Source organism: Quercus suber, unplaced genomic scaffold (assembly GCF_002906115.3).
Source record: "Quercus suber isolate HL8 unplaced genomic scaffold, Cork oak 2.0 scaffold_187, whole genome shotgun sequence".
Classification (NCBI taxonomy): Eukaryota; Viridiplantae; Streptophyta; class Magnoliopsida; order Fagales; family Fagaceae; genus Quercus; species Quercus suber.
In genome coordinates, this window is record NW_027069645.1 from 843,682 (window position 1) to 868,086 (window position 24,405).

General features: G+C 33.0%; 1 protein-coding gene across 1 annotated transcript; it reads right to left on the reverse strand.

Moving 5' to 3' along the window:
• Positions 1–247: 247 nt before the first annotated feature.
• On the reverse strand, positions 248–13,416 carry LOC112018033 (ubiquitin carboxyl-terminal hydrolase 7). The gene is made up of 18 exons (XM_065778612.1): positions 13,287–13,416; positions 11,349–11,494; positions 11,010–11,045; positions 10,811–10,918; positions 8,469–8,569; positions 8,215–8,341; positions 7,509–7,568; positions 7,352–7,419; positions 7,012–7,062; positions 4,289–4,397; positions 3,665–3,753; positions 3,350–3,419; positions 3,031–3,111; positions 2,825–2,920; positions 2,689–2,737; positions 2,445–2,564; positions 807–881; positions 248–536 (listed from the first exon to the last, which is right to left on the reverse strand). The coding sequence occupies exons 1-18, from the start codon at positions 13,294–13,296 to the stop codon at positions 481–483; spliced, it is 1,452 nt and encodes a 483-aa protein (XP_065634684.1). The 5' UTR covers positions 13,297–13,416; the 3' UTR covers positions 248–480.
• Positions 13,417–24,405: the final 10,989 nt, after the last annotated feature.

The following is a 24,405-nucleotide window of genomic DNA, read 5'->3' on the forward strand; positions in this document are numbered from 1 at the left end:
AGGTTCTCTAATTGTATTGACAAATATAATAAATACAATGTTCTCTTTTTTAATAACAATAAAATTCAACCATATTGGTCAAATGAAACCACATGGTTGAATTTAACTGGGTAACCTAAGATATAGCACTAAGAGAACTGTATTTAAATTTTACTCTTTAGAGAAAGTCCCAAATATTTAAACTATATTTTTTTCCAGAATGAACAACACTGCATCTCTTAGGTCACTATATTTGAGTGAAACATGATAACTTGAAACTTTTTTTCTTTGGTCTAAAATTCAATTATAAAAAAATAATAATTTAAATCACACCCTCACATTGAAGGTCGTAACACACATTTTTTAACCAACACCAATGATACAACACAGAAAAATCTGTAATTCCTATTCCTTTCACAATCCTTGATCTAATAAAATAATCCCTCTGCAATTTAAATTAAAAGGTACATCATCAATGAGGCTAAGAGACAAAGAGAAAGATTACTTAGGGAGAATGCGGGCCTTGTACATGCAGATATAAGCCATATGCCAATCACCTGTAACAAAAATAAAATTTAGAATTTCAGCATTGGTAAAGGACTCTAATGATGGGGTGGCTGGTAAGTTTATGGCAACAGTAGCATGATTTTTATAGGGGCACTGGTATAGCAAAACCATTAAAATAAAAAAAAATATGGACATTAGACAATCAAAGGGTAAATAAAATAAAGCTTCAGGGATAGGTCAGTTATATTGTCATTCTGCACTTGTCTTAAGGCAAGCTAAAATCAAGCAATCATAGAAGTTCAAATTTGACTGCAACTTACCTCCTCCAGACAGTTTTGTGATGTCTTCCTCCCGCTGTGCGATTGGACTGTCATCATCAAACTCAATCCATTTCCCTGCGACCAACAACAGTTGCTCATCAGTTGAAAACTTGTATTTAGACATTGAAAAAACCTATGACCAAGTGAATTGGGAATGTTTATTTAATAATTGTTCTTATTAGTAACGAAAATATATTGATCAAAATGAAAATACCCATGTACACCGGAGGTGTGAAATGTTTATTTAATAAGTAGAATGGATTTGGGGGGAAAATGAAGGTCTTGAATTCAAACATGCATAACCACAGTGAACTTTTTTGCGATGGTCAATGGTACTCCTTTGGGTTTCTATAGCACCGCCGGAGGATTTAGACAAGGTGATCCCCTTTCACTATTGCTTTTAGTTTTATTCTTGTTATAGAGATTTTGAGCAGAATGTAGGTGAGAGGTCTAGGGTAAGGCTACGTCAAGCTTTTGAGTAGGAAACGAGTCAACTAAGAGCTCATTAATCTCCCATCTTCTATTTGCTGATGCTATAATATCTTTTTCTGAAGCAAATGTTTTAACATTTTCTTTATATATATATATAAAGAAAATGACAAATGGCAATGGCAGGTTTAACGTTCACTCATATTATGTGGCAATGGTAGGTTTCTTGATTTGTGCCCCCATAGTACATCCCCAATGTACTCGGCTTGGCAATCTTTTTATTATTAATAATATTCTTACGTTATTTATCAAAAAAAAAAAGAAGAAAAGCATCTGGTGTTTGAAGCTTTTAAAAAGGGTTGCATTCTCTGTATAGACAACAGCTTGGAGAAAGATTCTTACATGTGATAATCTCATGAAGAGAGGAATTATCTAGTACATTGGTATTGCATTTGTAGATGCAGTGGGGGGGAGACAGGATTATTTGTTGCTGCCTTGCAACATTGCATGTTTCATGCACCTATATTTTCTGTGATTTCAGTTCAGTGGGCTTTGCTGAGCAGGGCTCTTGATCATTTGTCTACTTGGAGAGATTAGTTTGATAAATAGTCTTATTGTATTTGGAATTGAGCCTGCTTATGCATGTCGTGGACATTGTGAAGAGAGAAGAATCATCATACTTCTGAAGATATGGAAGGCTTAGCGGTTTGTATGAAGTAGTTTTCACTATATCATTGTTTTTTTAATAGTTAGACATGCAACCAGGGCGTTTTGAACCCACAACCTAACTTCCACCTTGATTTTACAAGAGGAAGTGCCATTTGAGGTAGGAGCTCATAGGCATTTTCACTAGATCATTGTTTGAATGGTCTAGTGTTCTAGATCCTAATAATATATTTTCTATGTTCTAGACCCTAATAACTCTTTTTCTATTGTAGATTTCAGTGAAGCTCTTTCGTTTCAATTGATGTTCACATTTTTTGTAGTTCTTTAGGTTGTCATATGTATACATCCTAACAGCCTATGTTCACTCTATCTATGTTCTAGATCCTTAATACTCTTTCTATTGTAGATTTCATCAATTCTCTTTCATTTCGATTGTAGTTGACATTTTTGTAATTCTTTAGGTTATCTTATGTAGACATCCTAACATCCTATGCACGAGGTAGTAAGTAAATGGTACTAAATAGTCAAGTCTAGAGAACTGACCACTTTCTTGCTTGACCCAAGCAACATAATGTCCTGAATCAGCACTCCTACCCTTGTGGGTCAGCACAGCAACCAAATCATAAATTCCAGTCATTTGTGTTCCGCTATCGGATGGGACACCTGCATTATAGTATCAGTCAAACAGTGAAAAGGAGGGACCACATGCGCTGGACTTCCAAAAGCTCACATGAAATCTACAGTAGACTCCCTAATTTCACCTAACAAGGACATTTTAGGTTGATACCTTCTTCAGACATAGCAATAGATGGTTCGCCACTTCTATTTGATGATCCCTGTATGCAAAGAAGAGACATGAGATAATTTTGTAACGAGAAAGAGAAAAATGTTTGTGTGTTTGTATGGATAGGTTGGGTAGTCACCTCTGCATCAGACATCTTGACATCATTGTCTTTAGAACCAGAGCTCTTTTCGCTAGCTTTCAAACCAAGCTTTTTACCTTCCTCGTCCCTTAGGATCTAAATTTTAAAAAATATACATGAAAATGTCCAACACAACAAAGCAATCAAATATCTTTGAAATGGAGATGTAACTTTAAAGTTCATAAAAGCCAAAGGCAAGCAAAAACCTTGCGAGGAGCTTCCAATTTTTTGCGGAGATCATCCGAACACAGATCATAAATATCCAACTCCAAAGGATAATCCACTTTCTGAAATAAGTGAACAAATTTTAAGAAACATTAACACTGTAAAACTTCTCACAAAGATAAAGAGCGGTGAATGCTAATGAAAGAAGGCAAGACATAGCATGTACTGTGTACTCTCATATTTGACCCCCACAAGGTAATCATCTCAAAGAATGTTTTGTTAAATTTCCACAATGATACGAAAGTGACAAATTCAACTTCTGTAGTGCAACATATAATGAAAGAAGGAAACTGCAATTACCCGCAAAATTTTGGCCTTCTGATTTGACTCCCTCTTCCAGAAAAAACGCACAAACTGAACGGTCAGGTACCTTGGGAAAAAATCAAAGTTACATCAGCAGTATGAATTTAGATAAACCAACACACACACACACACACACACACACACACAAAAAAATAAAAAAAAAAAGGGTAGAGAAACACCCTACAACTTAAGTCATCCATTAAATAGGAAGATCCTTAAGGTTGGATCCTATGAGGCCACATGGTGGAACTTTTCATGCTATAGAGGGCAAAAAAAGAATAATTCATAAAAATCAGAAGAAGCAAGTTGTACCTTGGCAGGCCATTGATACGAGACTCTTTCAAGTAAATTGCACTACGCCCCAAGGAAGGGGAAGCCTTTTCCAATTCTGATTTTAAAGCCTACACAAATAAGTGCAATCATAAGCTTATCCAATGCTGTAGTTTTGAAAGGACATTTTCATTGTTAGAATAACCAATCGAGAAACTCTTTTTTTTCCCTTTGAAAATCTATAAAAGAAATATGAAAATGTCAGATTTGAATAACATTACAAACTTCACAGCTAGAAAATTATTCTTGTCATAGAAAAGCAGATGCAATCAAAATACTAGAGATTAATTGGTTAAGTTAGTAACACGCAAATAGGTACCATGACATGTTACAAATTCAGGGATTATAAACCATCACCTGAACCATCCATCACCCCAAACTTATGAGGGCTGAAAATGCCAATTGGTACAAAGGCCATTGTTATTAGGAAATGCTAGTCAAAATGCACAAATAATAACAACATTGATGTGAAAGAAAACATAAGAAGCATGTAATCCTTAATCAGATATTTGTCCTGGCCTTACACCCCGAAAGAGAGAGAGAGAGAGAGAGAGAGAGAGAGAGAGAGAGAACAAAAGGTCTTCACAACTGGATGATACTACTTACATGCTTTAGTCCTTCGTGCAAATGGTTCACCTCTTGTGATATGTGGCATTTAAGTGAATAAACTGATTCTGTCTCTGAGCTTTCTTCACCACTTTCTTGACAATGCACCCTGGCCCCACCAGCACAAATTACATATTCATACAAAATAATTATCAAACTTTTCAAGCTTACAAAACTGAACAGAAGAACAACATAAAGTCCATGGATCATAAAATGATGCCTATGCCATTAATGTATTTACTAGCTACGGTCGTCAATAAGCCAATCGTGCATCAAGCAGGCAAGAATCTTAACTTACATGCAAACAACAACATACAAAAATCTTGACTTGCATGCAAACAAACAACAACATACAAAACCTTCGTCCCAAAATTTTGGGATTGGTTATGGATTCTCGATAGAATAGTTAGGGTCAGCCATGAGTATTTTTTTCCTCCATTCTATTCTATCTCAAAGTCATACTCTTTGTTAATCCCTTAATTGACATGTCACTTTTTAATACTTCTACTAATGTGATTTTTGGTATTTCTCTACCTTTTTTGTTCCCTCAACTTGGACCAACTCACTCTTTCATACTAGTGTTAGTCATCTCCTTTGAACCATCTTAAGCATCCCTCCCTCATCTTTTCATCAATAAGGGCTACCCCTATCTTGAAGTGAATTTCATCATTTTGAATCCTATTTTTCCAATGTATTTCCACATAGCACAACACTCCTCCTGATGTGCTTCTCCACTTCGTCCACTATGCTTTTATCATATGATTCACATCCTCTTCAACCTCTCTATATTTATGAATTATTAATCCAAGATATCAAAAATTGTCACTCTTTGGCATCTCCTGACCATCAAGTCTTACCACCCTTCCAGTTGCTATGGATATGTGGTCTATGGTTTTGGGTTTATTTGGAGTAAGTTGGGTTATGCCAAAGTCTATTGTTGAGCTTAGCATGCTGACAAGGTCGTCATCATCAAAATGGTCATATATGGATTGTTGTTCTCCATTGTTTGATGTGGTATCTTTGGAGGGAAAGATATAGCAAGTGCTTTGAAGATAATGAGAGAACTATGCCAGATCTCAAGTTATTCTTTTTAAGAACCTTATTGGACTAGTTAGCATTGAGAAACCAATCCTTCTTTCCAATTCTTGATTTACTTGATTTATGTAACTTTTGTATTTGATTGTATATCCCTGTATACTCCCCGTGTATTTAAGTGTCTCTTTCTTTGATATCAATAAATCATTATTACTTATCAAAAGTCTTACCACCCCTTTGTTTTTGTTTCTACTTTTACTAAACTTACATTTCATGTACTTTGTTTTAGTCCTTCTTAATCAAAAGCCTTTAGAATCTAATGCTTCTCGCCAAATTTCTAACTTCGCATTAGCACCACTTCTAATTTCATCCACTAAAACTATATCATCTACAAAAAAATATAGGACTTCCTCTTGGATCGATTTAGTAAACTCATCCATCATTAGTACAAAGAAATATGGACTTAATGTTGATCCTTGATACAAACCTATAGTGATAGGAAACTTGCTTGTGATTCTACACTAGTTACAACTTTGTCTTACATATCCATAATCTACTTTATATACTTTAGGAGAGCTCCTTTCTTTTCCAAAACCCATCAAATAACCTCTCTAGGGACCCTATCATATGCTTTCTCTAGATCATGAAGATCTTTACGAGCCTCCCTATATTTCCATCAAACGTCTAAGTAAGAAAACAACTTCCATGATAGATCATCCTAGCATGAACCAAAATGATTCTTTGATATTGTTGTTTCACGTCTTAACCTATTTTCAATCACTCTTTCCAAAGTGTCAAAGTGCTGCTCATATGTGGACAACAGTAATCTCCACCCACTAGGAATTTTGTTAGCACTTGAGATCTTATTGAAAAAGTTTTTCAAACAGCATACACCCACCTCACCAAAGCACTTCCAAACTTCATTGGGGATTTCATCTGCTCCTAGGGCTTTTCCCATTTTCATCCTCCTTAATGCATCCTTTACCTCCGTCATCCTAATTCTTCGAACGAATCTACAGTCTCTATCCTCCATTGGGTTACCCAAATCGTTCCAATCTTCATATCATTTCCATTAAAAACTTTATCAAAAGAATTTTTCCATCTCTCCTTAATCTGCTTTCTTTGACTAACACTCTTTGATCTTCATCTTTACTACCATGCAAACAAAGTACAGAATTAAAACAATAGACAAAATGATCACAAGATGACGGATATTCTCTTTTACTGGCAAAAGCACTACATAAGACTCTGAATTGATCAGATCAAAGATCCAAATCAAATCTGAATTTGAGCCGGTTGAGATTCAGTCACCATCCTGAATACACCAGATAGATCAAACTCAAATCCAACTATTAAGATTTGACTATAGTCAGAGAATTGCTAAATACACAGGCCTTCACCAATATGAAACATGTTTTCCAAGGGAAAAATTCACAAAATTGAAGCAGGTCTGTAATGGTATGTCAAAAAGGAAGTGCCAATAAGGAATGAAAACAGGAAAAGATGAGATGTATACAATGAAGCACATCTTGACTTTACACACATCCAAACACTCAAGTGTCTTCTCTAATTAATTAGCAACAATGGAAGGACAAACCATGTAATTCCACATATAAAATTAATAATAATTAAAATAAGACTACTACTTCAAACCAGTGTTAATTATGAAATAATGAAAAACTAACTACCTGCTAACAAGCTCGATGCCAAAGAGAGCCTTCATGGTGTCAGGATTTTCACTGCAAGTGAATGTCATATATGATGACGTTAAACTACTGAAAAATAAAACAGAAATAAGCAAGGAAATAAGTGCTCATGAAACAGAAGAGGATCAGAGTGCTAAGGAAGAAACTGCTCAGTGGTAGTTCTAACTGAAAATAACTATAAAATAATTTTAGAGGGTGCGCACTGGAAGTTTGTATCCATAATAATCTATAGTAGACTTTTTTGTAGGTAATATCAGTTCTGAGACATACCCACGGGCCTACATAGTATTACTTACATGCAACCAGGTAAAAAGAAGAATACCTAGAACCAGTTGAACTAAGAGATTGAGAGAGTGTATATAAAAGTTGAGTCCAACATTCTTCAGCATCCTGTTACATGTTTAAAATTTAAAAGATTAACTTACTACCAGATCAAATCAGTAACATTGTTTTACAATTAGATGAAAGTAATTCAAGACCTGTTGCATGAAGACACCATTATGCAGCTGGCCAAATTGAGGATATTTTTTACGCAAAACCTGCAAACGTAATAAACAAATGAACATGATATGTCTCCCTCCAGTGCCAGTATAAAATATGCTGTAGCAACCAATCATTGAGATTTAGTTTGCCAAAAGTAGTTTTTGTGAAGAAGCCCAGCTTTGCTGATTTTGGTGAACATCAAAAACCACCAAAGTAAACCTAAATGGTCATTTAAGTAATTCATGAACTCGTAAATCTCAGATGGAAGACAAATTCAATACAAATTTACTATTATTGTTAAATGAGCAATGGTTTAGACTATAGCAATAGAATAGTACAAAGCAATGACTGAGACAATTTTAGAACCTATAGAACAAGAATTTATATCACGTGAAAAATCAAGGAAATCATCCTTCTTCATTTTGAATCCAAGCATTAACTAAATTTATTGGTGGACAAAGTGCCATCTTCTTAAGGATGAAGCCTTGGGCTTTAGATGTATAGCAGTGAATGTATGTGCTACCTTTATCTTTTTAATAAAAATATGCCATTCAAAATATTTCTGATTAATGCTAAAGATTTTTCTGCGAAATCCCATGACACTACACCCAAGGATTATTGTATTCTAACAAGTAACCTCAATTTGTAAAGGAGATAAAACAGGTGCAACATTAAATGGAAGAGTTAAATCAGAGAACAAACCATCCAAAATTGCATTGGAGCCACAGGCTTGACACTTTTATCAAGCTCATTAAATAAATCACGTGTCGCTATGGTCAACATATGAGAAGTCTGATCCACATCGTTGCTTCTTCCAGAATGTGAATACCTGATGAAAGTTTACAAACTGATACATCTTAGTAGCAAAAGAGGGCATGCACACTAACCATAAAAACAACAATCACAAACCAAATTCTGAAACAATTAAAGTTGGTTAACTGAAGAAGAGAACTCACTGGATCAAAGCTGACTTCAACTCTGGAACAGAATGCAGACATTGTACTGTGGAGTTCATGTAACAGGTGTTTCCCAAATTAAATAGACCAGCACTGTGACCCTGGAAACAGAAACGACATGGGCTGAGGATCAAACCATAAGACACAGGAAAATAATATCTTGATTTTAAAACTAAAGAACAAAAAAAAAAATCATAGGTAAATACATGACTCAGCGTTACACTCACACAGGATTGAACCCAAGACCTCACCGTAAAATGTGAGTGGGCCAGAGGATGTGCCATAATAGGCACCGTGTGTAATGATTTTTAAGCTGAATAGGACAAGCCCAGCCTAAATTAAGCATCACTATATCCTTCTATATTTTGTAGGGACTTTTTTTTTTTTTTTTTTTTTGATAGGTAACGAAAAATTTTACTAAGAAAAAAAATAGCCAACCCAATTTCATTGGGATGTACTATGGGGGCACAAATCAAGAAACAAAATTACAATGATCAAGTAAAATAGGAAGAGAAAAACAAGAAAAATGCGATAGAGCCACACTCTATACAAGGAGAGTATGTAAGAAAAATGACTTAATCCCTAGCAAGGACCGCTCACATCCCTCAAAGCATCTAGCATTTATTTCACTCCAAATACACCACATCAAGCAATGCAGCACAAGTCTCCAAAAATATATATTACAATGCCTCCCAAACAACTCAATTACCTTATAAGGCATAACCCAATGAAGTCCAAACAAACAAAACACCAAAGACCACAGCTCAAATGCTACAGGGCAATGAAGCAGAAGATGATCCACCAACTCCCCATAACTCTTACACATGAAACACCAATCAAGAACAATAATACACCTTTTGCGAAGGTTATCAGTTGCAAGAACCTTACCTAAAGAAGCTAACCATGAAAAGAAAGCCACCCTTGGAGGCACCTTCGATTGCCACACCAACCTCCAAGGGAAAGAAAGAGTAGGAGGGTAAAAAGAGAGCTAAAAACCTTTAACCTCAAAAGCTCTACTTCTTGCTGGCTTCCAACAAACCTTGTCAGGGCCAACCCCCCGCACTTAAGAAGGGTAAACAATGACCATAAAATGATCAAAGGAGTCTTCCTCCCAATCTTGCGATGAACGATGAAACTAAAAATTCCAATGAATCCTCCCACCAAACCAACACATAACCTCCTCCACTGAAGAGTCTTTTGTCCTACTCAAATAATAAAGGTCTGGAAAAACCTCTTTGAGAGTACAATCTCCCCACCACACATGCTTCCAAAACTTCACTCTAGTACCATCACCCACATCATACTATAGTAGTTTAGAGAAGTTCAACCAGCCACTTCTAATAAACCTTCAAAGGCTAACACCATACGCACTAGTCACCTTTTTCATGCACCAACCACCCCAAACATTCCCATATTTCGCCTCAATAACCCTCCTCCATAACTCATCTGTCTCTATACCATACCTCCACAACCACTTGCCCAACAAGGCAGAGTTAAAACTACTCAATCGTCTAATACCTAGCCCCCAACCTGCATTGGCTTACAAACCTTAGCCCATTTCACCACGTGTAATTTAGAATCAACACTAATACCACTCCAAAGAAAATCTCCCTGTAATTTCTCCATGTAGGGATATATTATCAAGGGAAAAAAAACACCTTAATACTCTATTTCGTTTGATCCCATGAATTCGATTCATTTCTTGAGTCAGAACACTCTATGCTGGACTTGGATGTGTATTTTCTTATGTTCCTTGTATGTTTGGATGTCCATGATGAGTGGTCTTTCTTTTTCTTTGATGGTATAGTTCTTAGATATGTGTTCCTTTTGTTGAGAGCACTAGCCTCTTGTAGTACACTGCCTCTGTACTTGGGTGTCAGCTTGTAATTTATATTTTCATATAAAGACTAAAGTTTTCATTACTTATCAAAATTTTGAAGAGAAGATCGCCTAAAATAATTAACTAAAAATTAATATTAGATTTCAATTAACCTTTTTTCCCTTTGGTCACAGATCCACAATATTCATGATTTAAAGCTATCATTAACAATACAAATAAATTTTACAATTTAAAATCATGTTTAATTTGCTTTTCCTGACTGATGTACAAAAGGAATGCAATGATATATTATTGTGAAGTCCTAACTAGCATGAGGCTGAAGCATATGGTGATTATAGAATGAGATCAAACAACAAAAAATTTATCCATTTACACAATGGCACTGCTGTAACAGCTCAAATATATTTAAATATTCAACTTCTTAATAATACATGTGCAGACTTTCTATTACTTATTAAAAAAAAAAATGCAGAATTTAGAACCATAGAGTCATGAACTGTACCAAAGCAACCACTTGCTCTTCCTCTGGAAGATCTTCCATAAAAACAGGGCCCTTCTCTGGAGCTTTAATGATCTCATCTGCAGTTCCCATCATCATTAATTTTTGGCCCTAGAAAAAATAAATGCAGCGCACCACATAAGAACAAAATATAGATGTAGAATTAAAATCTGTAACAAAGTCACCATGAAAGTAAAAGCACCTGTTTTACTCCTAATGTCGACCAATCTGCATCATCCTGCATTATCCAAATAAAAAACTTAGATTGAGAATTTAAAAGCTGCTTTTATTATGTTGCTAATGAGTTCTAGCTTAATGTTGCCTCCTCCTTTTATAAGAACAAGGCTGAACAGGTCATGCGTTCAAGTCCCAGCAGGTGTGTGTCTGACTTACAAATAAATAAAATAAAAAACTATTTTACTGAAAATTTCAATCATGTGTGAAAAGCAATTTATTGCAGATTTACCGTATGATGCACTATATTTGAACAAATCAAGATATGGATCAATTTTAAGCAACATCTACAAAGGCATCTACTTACCTTCAGTAAACCACCCTTAACCATAATCTTCTGCCTTTCAGGAGGAACCCCAGTTAGATCATACAACTGGCACTTGAAGACATAGGCAGGCTGGCTAGTATCAATTTCCACAGCTTGAAATAGCTCTTTTTGCCATTTTACACTTACTATAAAGAGAAACATTGCAATTGTCAAAAATGTTGGAAAAAAAGAAGAAGCAAAAATTAAATCAAACTTCAACCCTCAACTTCCTAATCCAAGTGATCAATACTTATTCACTATTTAGAAAACAAGGTATTAGGCTAACAACTATAGTTGTCCAAATATAAATCATATCGTGAATCGATTTTTCACTTTGTTGTGTCGTGTATTGTAATATAGACAAACGCATCATAAAATTTATTAAACAAAATTAGATGTACATATACAAAAGGTAAATTTATTATAAATTAGGAACACATTCATCTAATGACTAATTTAATTACCAGTTACGCAATAATATTTAACAAGGCTAACTAAATAAATCAAATTAAGATATATTTATTGATAATTCAATAGTTACAATGGGGGTGGAAAAATTTGAACCCTAGATGTCTTTAGTTAAAAACACCATGAGGTACCAGTTTGGCTACAAAGCTCTTGGCAAATTAAAATATATTTATAACATAATAACATCCACATTAAAATTGGTCAAACTCAAAAGTGATAATCCATGATATATAAGCTAAATTTTTTTTTTTCTCATCATCTTGCCTAAACAATTTCATCTCCATGCTTAAAGTCAATGTTATCATCATCTTGCAAAATCATTCATCATTGAAATCTTCTTCTTGTCCATCTTTGTCATCTCCGACATTTACCATCTTGGCTTGTTCTTTTATTTCAATAATTTTTTTTTATATCTCTTCTTGGCATTTAAGATTCTTGGACTTATATCAATAATAACAAAAAAAAAAAGAATTCATATTGTCATTAATAGAAAATAAGTTTCAGAAATGTGAAATTGAAGTGTCAAGTGTGCCAGTCCAAGATTTGTAAAAGAGAGAGAGAGGGGAAAACAAATTTAAGCATATGTTATTTTATTGGTTTCATTCAAGCAGCCCAGTAATTTTGTGTTTCAAAAACTTGTTGGACTCAAGTTGAAACACATTTAACAAAAAACCCAATTTAAACCCACGTGTATGTGTATTGTTGGATACATATAATTCATATGATACACATCTATTTATCATTTGATATATGAGCATGGTGAATACATACCTACAATATGATACATATATTGTACAATACTAACTAACAACTACAAATATGGAAGTCCTAAAAGCATTTCAACACCAACTAGTTGCTTATAGCACACAAACTAATGCTACCCCTATACATGAACTTTTGAATTTTCCATTGTAATCTAGTTGATTTCAGTTGCTTTGCCTCCATAACAACCCCAGATTAAGTTCATTGTTAGAACTTCTGACTACCTTGAAATTCGAACCCGGCGCAAATAATGAGCTTACTAAAACTGGTTTCTTCTCACTAATAGACAACAGTTCAAATCTTCAACAAGTATATATCATCTATATCTCAAAAACCCCACTGTCATAAACATACACCACAGCACCAAGGTGCCACAAACACGTTTATTACCCAAATCCTAAACGACCCACATAACAAATCAACAAGTTGCTACAAACCCAAATCTTAAAAATCCAAAAAAAACCACAAATCAAGCTCTAACTATTTCCACACAAAAAATCAACATTAACAAACAAAATACTCAAAACCCATGTCATAAATATACAATTCGAAGAATACCCAAATCGCAAAACTCAATAAAAACCCATTAATCAATCTCTAATTGTACCATGAACATAACATTAGCGAGCAAAAAAAGCTTCAAAAAACTGTAGTGGCAAATTCGAATGAAAGCAGATTGAGAATCGAGCTCGAGAGAAAGTCACTGACCTGTAATCATGGCTGAGAAGCTTCGAGTCTTGAAAAGATCGAGAGATTGAGAGGATTCGGATTTTCTGAAGTGCTTAGCTTGATAGAGGGGCAACTAACAACGTGTATCTGTTGCTTTCCACTTTGTGGTTTTATAGGGAACACGCCGACCCGACCCGTTTTTTATCTTGGTGCTATTGCGGTTCGAAATCGGGTTTATGGGCCCATTTCTGTGTCCCGAAAACTTATCCAATTTATTGCTATTTGTATTTTGGTAAGTTACAAATTCCACTCATAGGAGTGTTCGAAATTTATATCCTAAAATTTTAAATTTTGAATTTTACTCCTAAATTTTTGGGGGTTTTGAATATTACACCTTAACATTTTAGATTTGGGATAATTACAATTTACCCACCTGTGGTTTGACCCGATTTCTATGTGTCTACCTGTGGTTCAAAGTTTGACACTTTGCCCACCTGTGCTTGTCACCGTTACCCAGCCGTAACCCACCTCTCCACTCTCCGTTACTCTAACACAAAAATAAGCAAAAAACTCACTCCCACTCAGATCAAACACTCTCAAAACTCACTCTCACTCCCAAAAAATTTTCCCTCGTACGAAATTGGTAAAGCCGAAAAAAGAAAAAAAGAAAAAAAGAAAAAGAGGCATAAGGAATGTTGGAGTATCTACCATTCGAAGTGTTGCTGGAGATCCTCCATAGACTACCCGTGAAATCCCTAATTCAATTCAGGTGCGTTTCGAAATCATACAACTCTCTAATTACAAGTCCTGCCTTCATCAATTCCAGTTTCACTCGATCGCACTCCGATTCCAACAAATTAATTGTTAGGTATTTGGATGTCAAACCCCAAGTAGAGCGTTACAAATTAATTTACAAAGACAATGATAATAGTGACTCCTCCTCATCTGAACAAATTCAAGATCTTGAGTTCCCACTAAGGAGTAGTAATCGGGACTATTTTCAATCAGTCGATTCCTCATCTGAACAAATTCAAGATATTGAGTTCCCACCTGCAATAACGCCGGTTCCTGCAATCATTTCTCAACCTCTTCACTAATATGCACAAATTATAAACCATTTCTCACATCAAATCAAAATTGCTACACTTTCAACCAATCATAAATTCATTACCTGATTGACTCGGTCATGGTCGTACCCGTTAGCTTCTTCTGGTGCCCGGATTGCACGATCCGGATTCGGGTCAAGAGAGTTGTTGTTCTGAGCTCCGGAAACTTCCAGAACCTGCTCCGAGCTATGATTCTCAGACATTTCAATCGCTCATAATCGAAACACCAGTAATTTTGTGTTTCAAAAACTTGTTGGACTCAAGTTGAAACACATTTAACAAAAAACCCAATTTAAACCCACGTGTATGTGTATTGTTGGATACATATAATTCATATGATACACATCTATTTATCATTTGATATATGAGCATGGTGAATACATACCTACAATATGATACATATATTGTACAATACTAACTAACAACTACAAATATGGAAGTCCTAAAAGCATTTCAACACCAACTAGTTGCTTATAGCACACAAACTAATGCTACCCCTATACATGAACTTTTGAATTTTCCATTGTAGTCTAGTTGATTTCAGTTGCTTTGCCTCCATAACAACCCCAGATTAAGTTCATTGTTAGAACTTCTGACTACTTTGAAATTCGAACCCGGCGCAAATAATGAGCTTACTAAAACTGGTTTCTTCTCACTACTAGACAACAGTTCAAATCTTCAACAAGTATATATCATCTATATCTCAAAAACTCCGCTGTCATAAACATTCACCACAGCACCGAGGTGCCACAAACACGTTTATTACCCAAATCCTAAACGACCCACATAACAAATCAACAAGTTGCTACAAACCCAAATCTTAAAAATCCAAAAAAAACCACAAATCAAGCTCTAACTATTTCCACACAAAAAATCAACATTAACAAACAAAATACTCAAAACCCATGTCATAAATATACAATTCGAAGAATACCCAAATCGCAAAACTCAATAAAAACCCATTAATCAATCTCTAATTGTACCATGAACATAACATTAGCGAGCAAAAAAAGCTTCAAAAAACTGTAGTGGCAAATTCGAATGAAAGCAGATTGAGAATCGAGCTCGAGAGAGAGTCACTGACCTGTAATCATGGCTGAGAAGCTTCGAGTCTTGAAAAGATCGAGAGATTGAGAGGATTCGGATTTTCTGGAGTGCTTAGCTTGATAGAGGGGCAACTAACAACGTGTATCTGTTGCTTTCCACTTTGTGGTTTTATAGGGAACACGCCGACCCGACCCGTTTTTTTTATCTTGGTGCTATTGCGGTTCGAAATCGGGTTTATGGGCCCATTTCTGTGCCCCGAAAACTTATCCAATTTATTGCTATTTGTATTTTGGTAAGTTACAAATTCCACTCATAGGAGTGTTCGAAATTTATATCCTAAAATTTTAAATTTTGAATTTTACTCCTAAATTTTTGGGGTTTTTGAATATTACACCTTAACATTTTAGATTTTGAATTTTACCTCCTAAAATTTTTGGTATTTGAATTTTTACACTTTGAAATTTCGAAGTGTTTGAATTTTACTCCCCAAATTTTAAAACTTCAAGGTTTAAAATCCAAAAACACCCCCAAAATTTATAGAGTAAAATCCAAACATCCCTAAAATTTAGAATATAAAATCCAAATTATGAAACGTTGGGGTGTAAAATACAAACACTCCAAAACTTGAAGAGGTAAAATCTAAATTCTAAAACCCCAAGGCGTAAAATCCAAACAACTCTAAACTTTAAAGGTGTAATTTGTAATTTACTCTTTATATTTTGTAAACATTCTCTTCTATTCAAAATTTAGTTTTGGAATTTAAAATATGACAAATTATTTAAGCCTATGTTAATTCACAAGATTCACAACCATAATTTCATTCAAAAATTTTAAATCTTGTGGTCTTTTTTTAACTATAAGATTTAATTTGAACTTTTGAAACTATAGAGTTCTATATTTTTACTTTTTTTAAAAACCACATAGTTTAAGTGTTACTCTTTCTGTGACTAATGTGTTACGTTTTGAAATTTAAAGATTTAATTTGTTATACCCCTAAAAAATAAGGTTTAAAATGTAATCCCTCGTTTTTTTTTTTTTTTTCCTCTATTAATATAAAAATCAGAATTTTTAACTTACGAGTTTTGAATTTAGGTTTATAGGCGTATTTAACTAGCTTGAAAACTTGTTTAAATGACTACTATTTGTATTTTGTAAAAGTTCTTCTATTCGAAATTTATTTTAAAATTTTAAAATATGACAAATGTTTTCAATCTATGTTAAATCACAACTACAGTTTCATTCATTTTTAAATCTTCTGGTTTAATTTATTTTATTTTTTTACTATAAGATTTAATTTGAACTTTTGAAATTATAGAGTTTTTTTTGGGGGTTTTTTTTTAACCACATAGTTTAATTTTGAACTTTTTGAAATTATAAGATTAGTTTGTTATACCCCTAAATTAAGGTTTAAAACGTAATTCTCCTTTATAATTTTTTCCATGTTCTCTATCAATGTAAAAATCATAACTTTTAATTTATGAGGAATGAATATACTAATTTTACACCAAATTTTGTGTTTTAAATTAGCTATAAATTTTATTTTGACATAGTTTTGGGTTATATTTGATAATAAAATAAATGAGTTTATTCATTATTAAATAAGTACCAACACATGTATTGAAATCAATATTTAAAAATGTCTGATGTTTTAAGTTTTCAGCCCAATAGGTTCTTCTTCTTCCATTAGGAAGAGTATAAAACTAATGAAATTTGGAAGAACATAAAGTGAGATTCTATAAATGGTAGTTTGGTAATTTAGTTGGGATTGGAAAATACTGGTACAAATTAATAATTTATCTATTGTGTGAGCAAGAGAACGCCTTTGGCTATGTTTGGGGGTTTAGGGCTGTGAGTTTTTTATTTGTGAGTTTGTTATTTAGTAATGAGAGTTTGTTTTTTTTGTGTAATGGGATTTGGGTTTGTTTGTGTTTGTGTTTGTGATAGACTTAGGAGTGCTTGTGACTCACAAGTTGTGAGTAATAGTTTGTAAAAGAATTTTAGTTTGTTTGTGATGTTTGGTTTAGAATAGAAATAATGTCAATCAAGAAATTCTCAAGTTGACAATGTTTAGAATAATTGTAATTCATATTGTTGATACTAAATTTTGGTTGGCATTATGCATAGACAACGAACTGAAATTAGTTTAATCATATTAAGTATTTGCTATAATGTGTTAATTTTTTTAATTTTTTATTCATTTGAAGTGCTTTTGTAAATTACATATTCAATATTCATAATCATGACTAAAAAATATGGAGAAAAATTTTTTTTTAAAAAAAATCCATTTAAGAGAGAGAGAGAGAGAGAGAGAGAGAGATTTTCAAATATAATAATACAACTTAATAGCAACATATTCAAGAATGGCAACGAGGTAAATTAAAGCCCCAATAATCCTTTTTAAAATGATCAAGCAATCCAACCCACAAGAGATTGGAACCCCGTAGTCACAAATTTCAACGTTACCCATCTCCCCCTCTCCCACTATATGCATGTGTGGGGCCAAAGAATTTGGCAACCCCAGCCCATTTCATACTAAGCCCAAGACCCACATCGAGGAAGAAGGAATGTCCGAGGACGAACGAAGAAGGCCCAAATTGTCGAGGAACATCGCCGACGACAATACTGTCCTCGGTGAACCAAGATCATGGATAGGAAGAGCAGCACACCACCTAAGGCAACCTCCCAGAGCATTCCAAAAGGAAGGATGAGTACAATGGACCAGCCATGGGAGCATGGTAGAGGAGCAATTCACGAAGAAATTGTCACCTTCGAATTAAATGCCCACAACTAATGTTCTGGCCACATTGATGAAGAAATAACTCCTGAACAGTGCTACCTCGATTACTGCAACTCACAGAATGTCAAAAAGGATGCCTGATGGGACAGGCGCTCAAGTATAGGCTTGGATGATCAACGGGTAAAAGGTCAAGATTGTTTAAAGAGGACTATATAAAAAGAGAAACCCACCGTAGAAAGGGGGTTGGGAAAAAAGAGAGAGGAAGTATGATGGCGATCTCAAAAACCCCTGTAACTACTGCCATTTAGTATATACAAGGGTAGAGCTCCTCGGATGGTGCCGAGGACGAATTTTTCTTGATGAACTCAGTTCACCTTTGTTTGATCGTCATGAACCCCCATGCTAACCGTTGTCCACGCACCAAAACTTAGCTCTTTGACCCACTCTCTACAAATTCATTGTACTGGGTCCACTGGGCCAAGATCCTATTCATTTTTGGGCTTAGTCCAAAAATTGAGACCCTACAGCATGAAAATAACATTAAAATTAATGTATTCACATTTATGTAAAATTCTGATCATCCTTGTCAAGTTTCATCACTCAACTTCTTTAATAAAAATTATATACAAAATTTAATATTTTTTTAACGGTTAGTTTTTGTTTGTCAGCGGGGTCAAGTCAACTATCCATGCAACCAAAGAAGGTCTTTAAATCACACAACACAACCATTTTTAACAAGGAAATATTCTATATACATTGTGTATCATGCCTTTTTCTAAATTTTTTTTCCCTTTTTTGAAAAGAAGCAATAGGTTTTATTCCAAGAACTCATAAGCAATAGTATACATCAACATCAATTGTTTTTGGACAAATGAAGAATAATTACATAATAATAAAGAGAATTTAAATGCGATATTAATAGAATAGCTTTGTCCTTACGCGTGATTCTCACACCAAAATAAAAGGTTTGTCCATATGTGAAAAGAAAATAGCAATTGAATAATTTTTGTACAATCATCACTCTTATTAACACTACTAGTTAGTAGTTAGGGCAGCACATACCAAGTACATTCTTACCATGAAAAAAAAAAAAGTAATTAAAGTCAATTCTATATTTTATTTGTATCACAAATTTGTAGGGGTATTGGGTCCAAGAGCTCATTATCTATGTATATCTTGGGCTTGAGGCCCAAGCTGATAACAAAAGGTCATCCGAGGAGGAGTAGACATTATTAAGATAGTCCATATTAGTAAATGAAAAAGTTAGTTTTGGTCATAATGGCCCATAAAGATGGGCCGAGGATAAATGCATCCTCAGCTAGCTAAAGCTAAAGTCAGAAGAGGTGGTCTGCCGTCCAGGGGAATATTCTAGAAAGTTCTATTGGCACGAATAAGCATTGCAAAAACATAAAACAGGGGAGAGTCCTAAAATATATAAGGATAAAACTACTAACACCGAATTAAATGCTCTGTAGCTAACTATTTAACCGCATTAATGTAGAGGTGATACTTGAACAGTGGTTTTCAACCTTACAGCTACTACATGAAAACTTAAGGAAGATGCTGATAGAACAAGTATCAAGACAAACCATCTGGCCTGTAGGTGGAGGGTAAAGATGAAAGGGGAAGAGAGTATAAAAGAAGAAAGAAGCATTGAGAGAAGGGGATCGATAAATTAAGAGAAAAAGACTGTAACAATTAAGAATTGCATTTGTAACCAAACTTGAGATAAATATATAAGAACTAATTTCCTCAGACTGTGCCGATGACAATTTTCTTTAGTATAAGCTTGTCTATTTTCATTATCTTGTGATCTGAATTCACTTTAGTGATTGTCTGATTCGTTAAAACCTAGCTTTTCCAACTAATTCTTTACAAATTCATTGTTTTGGACATTTTGGGCCTAAGTCCATCCACCTTGTGGGCTAGGGACTCAAATCTAGTCCTTACATCATCGTTTTCCAACAATAAACAATTGAGTTTTGCTAAGAAAATTAAATAATAAAAATAGATAACAAAAGACATGTCTTATCAAAATTTTCATTAGATAAATTATAAAATTCGAAAAGTTAAACCTAGAAAATCAACATTTTTTAGATAATAAATAAAACACATTATATCATTATTTAACTTTCCAAAAATTTCTACCATCTAAAACTCAAAATACATGAAGAAAAATTTTGGGATGTTAAAATTTAGCAGGAGTAATTTAGAAATTACACAATAAAATTTTTAAGAATCATAAGCTTTCATTAGGATTTAACTAAGAGAATAACAATATGACATATTTGCTTTTTTCCAAAATATTAAGGGAAAAGTTACTTGATTTTAAAGTTTAAAGAGGAATTGTAAATTACCCCAAACATAAAGGATGAAAAGTGTTTTTTCCTAAGTTTTTGTTTTTGTGTGTAAAAATATGTATTTTTACTTAAAATGGTGTGCAATGAAAAAAAATTACAAAAAGTCAACTCAAGAAAATTGTATATGAAATAGTGAATTTTGGCTCAACAAAGCTGATTAAACCAACAACAAATTTCTAAAAACACAACAGAATGGCACAACATTTTCATAATACTTTTTATAATTTTTTTATATTTTATTTTGACTTGTAAAAAATTGACATCTCAATAGTTTTGAGAATATTGTGATGACAACAAAATATCTTAACATTTTCATACAAAAAATGATATGTCTATGACATTTTCACAATAAAATATAAGTAGTAGATTGATATAGGTTGTTATTAATGGGTAAAAACGTAGCTTCATTGGTAAGTTTAAATTAGAACTAATAACAATTTATCACCTATGATTTATTATGAAAGTGTTGTGAAAAATATTGTGGATGTAAAAATATTGTGGATGTAGCACTTCTTTTTTCACAATACCTTTATTTTTAGTTGTGGTTGGTTCTAATATGATATTTTATTATTTTATTTTGACCTATAATGAATTGACACCTCAACAATTGATAAAATATTGTGCCAATTTGTTGTGTAATATTTTATTATAATATGAAATAGTGCGAATTGGACAAACCAAAAATAATATAGCAAATCTACTGAAGCTTTGCACATTCATTAAAAAATAAATAAAAAGAAAAAAAAAATGGCCAACAAAACAGTGAAAATTGAACAAACCAAAATTACTGTAGCGAAGTTACTGTAACTTTTCCCATTCACTCTTTTTATATATAGAAATATACATTATATTTACAATGTAAATTTATATTGTAAACACAAAAATTGGCAAATATTGTACACATTTGCAAAATTTGTACTATATATATTTCAAATGTATATAATATTTGCCACTTTTTGTGTGTATACAATGTAAACTTACATTACAAGTACAAAGTAAACATATAAAAATCTTAAAAAAAACAAAAAACAAAAAACAAGAATAAGCTCAAACCAAATTGGTGAACTTGAAGGAAAAAAAAAAAGAAAAAAAAAAAAAAAGCTCACTAAACCAAAAATACAGTTCATAAGCCTATTGGCTGTTTTTATCTATAGATAGAATTACAACATGTTATTTTAGCACTTGTATGGCCAGTGGCAACTATGGATAATTGAAGTTTTCCTTTATTTGTTGTGATAGAAAAAAGTGAGAACGGAAAAGGAGGGGGGAAAAGTTTTCCACAATCTATTGGCTGTTTTTATCTATAGATAGAATAACAACATGTTATTTTAGCACTTGTATGGCAAGTGGCAACTATGGATAATTGAAGTTTTCCTTTATTTGTTGTGACAGAAAAAAGTGAGAACGGAAAAGGAGGGGGGAAAAGTTTTCCACAATCTGACAAAAAATCATTTTCCCAATTTGATAGGAAACAAGTTTATTCAATTCACATTATTGTATAAATTAAGTTTATTCATTTTCTGTCATATTATTGTATTAATTAACATTTTAATTGTTAGAGTTATTTGAAACCAATTAGAACGGTTGTACTTTCTCAAAAAAAAATTAGAACGATTGTTTCCATTCCAACCAAAAAAAAAAAAAAAACCGGTTGTTTTATTAGAATAAAGCAATCAAATACTATAAAGATTTTTTTTTTGTTAGAGTTGTTTGAATCCAATCAAAACTGTTGTTTCTTTTTATATATAATGGTTGTTTTATTGGAATAAATCAATCAAATACTATAAACAAATTTATTTTTGAGAAAAATACTAAACAAATTATAATATAAGTTTGTTTAATTTTTTTTACCAATTCTCTTACTAATTTTTTATTTGTTAATATTTCTTAAATATTAATTTCAAGTATACAAATTATACTTGTAATTCACTTTTTTTATTGCCGACTTAATGTATGTACTCAATATATATAAAGCATAACATCAATACCCCTCTATACCGTTTCTGTTCTCTCAAGCCTTCCATTTTTTGTGGATTATAGTTAGCTCAATTAGTAAAGTCTCTGATGGTTGAATAAGAGATTTGAGATTCAATTTCCGTTTACACTAAAAATTGATTAATGTTTTGGTCTGATGATAAAAAGTTATCATTAGGAATTGATGCCATAAATTGAAACTCTCTTAAAAAAAAAAAGCCTTCCTCTCTTTCAAACTTTCACTCAACTGCAACAATATATACACAAACAAATACAAAGGTCAGAATAACATGATTAATTTTCTTCTTCAAATATTCTTTATGCTTTAAGCCAAATTGTTGTTCATTGTTTGCTCACAACGATTGATACTATTGTTTTTATTTTTCAAATACCTTTCGATTCTCCTTCAGTTTCTTTGGTGGTATATCTTCCAACTTAATAAAGAACAAGCAAAGTTTTTACACTTGATTGTTATGGATTTCCTTAATATTTTGTGTTTGTGTAGTTTTTTCATATTTTGACTTCCATAGGCCAAGTATATGTATATGTTCTTTCATATTTTATTAAGAAAAAGAAAATGACGTGTAAACAACCTATGATGGTGTTTTTTTTTTTTTTTTTTTTTTTTTAATAATTCAGGATTGTCATATACTGTGTATTGGGGTCTTTTAGAGCATCTCCAGCAATGTATGTATCCGGGTATATTAGCTAAAATTTGGAGAATTTGTGCATTGTTTATGCTCCAGCAGATTCGGTAAACATGGATTTTTTTTGGGCTCATGAACAGTAGCCCATCAGATCTGATGGGCTACTGTACATTAGTAATCGAATTTCTTGGATTAAAAAATTATACCAGCTACTTATTATATCAATTCTTTCTCTCTCCTTTGGATTTTTTTTTTCCTCTCATTCTCTCCGTTTCTCACATAATCCAAACACAAAACACAGAATACAAAACAAAATCTAATTCTTGAAATAAAGTTGAATCAGAACAAGAAATATGAAAAAAAAAAAGAAAAAAAGAAAAGAAAAAAGAACAAGCCGATCTGTCCCAGCCTGGTGGTGGGGAGGAGGACGAGCGGTGGTGGGACGGCAGACATGGTAGTGCATGGTGAACGCCGATCTCCGACGGCATGGTGAACCTCGATTTCCAATAGCATGGTGAACGCCGATCTCCCAGTCTTTCTCCTCTCTCTCTATCTCTCTGTCTCTCTCTCTTTTCTCTGATGTGAAGAGCAAATGATGTTGTTGGAAGGTTCTTGAGGAGAAAAAGAAATAAAAGAAGGGGGATAGAGGACACGTGTGTGGAGGTGAATGAAATAAAAGAATAAAAGAATAATATAAAGAATAAAAAATCCTAATTGAGAAATTCTACCACAATATTTTCACAATAAATTTTAAGTAACAAATTATTATTAGTTAATATTGGCAAGAAAAAAAATAATTTCAGTGGTAAGTTCAAATTATAACTAATAACAACTTTCCACAAAAATTTTGTTGGAAAGTATTGCGAAAAATGTTGTAAATATAACACTTTTTATTAAAAAATATAATTGTTAGGAATAAATATAGGAAGACTAAATGACGATAAAGAATGAATGAAGAAATAATATTTAAATGGGATAGAGAATGAGATAGAGAATCTGTTGGAAGTATATTTAAAAAAGTGGGTAGGTAAAAGCTAAATGTTATTCTTCATTCTCCAAACAATACAAAAATTTGCTGAAGCTACTGGAGATGCTCTTACAAAACACTTCTCACGTTCGACTTCTTAATTTTGTTGAATTAATACTTTATGCTATAAAATGTTATTTTTGTATTATTGTATTTGCCTTTTATTATTCTTTTTAATAAAAGTTTTAACATGGTAGTTTTCCTTATGTTCCACTATAAGTAGTTTTCCTTTATTTTATTTTATTAAAAAAAACACATTA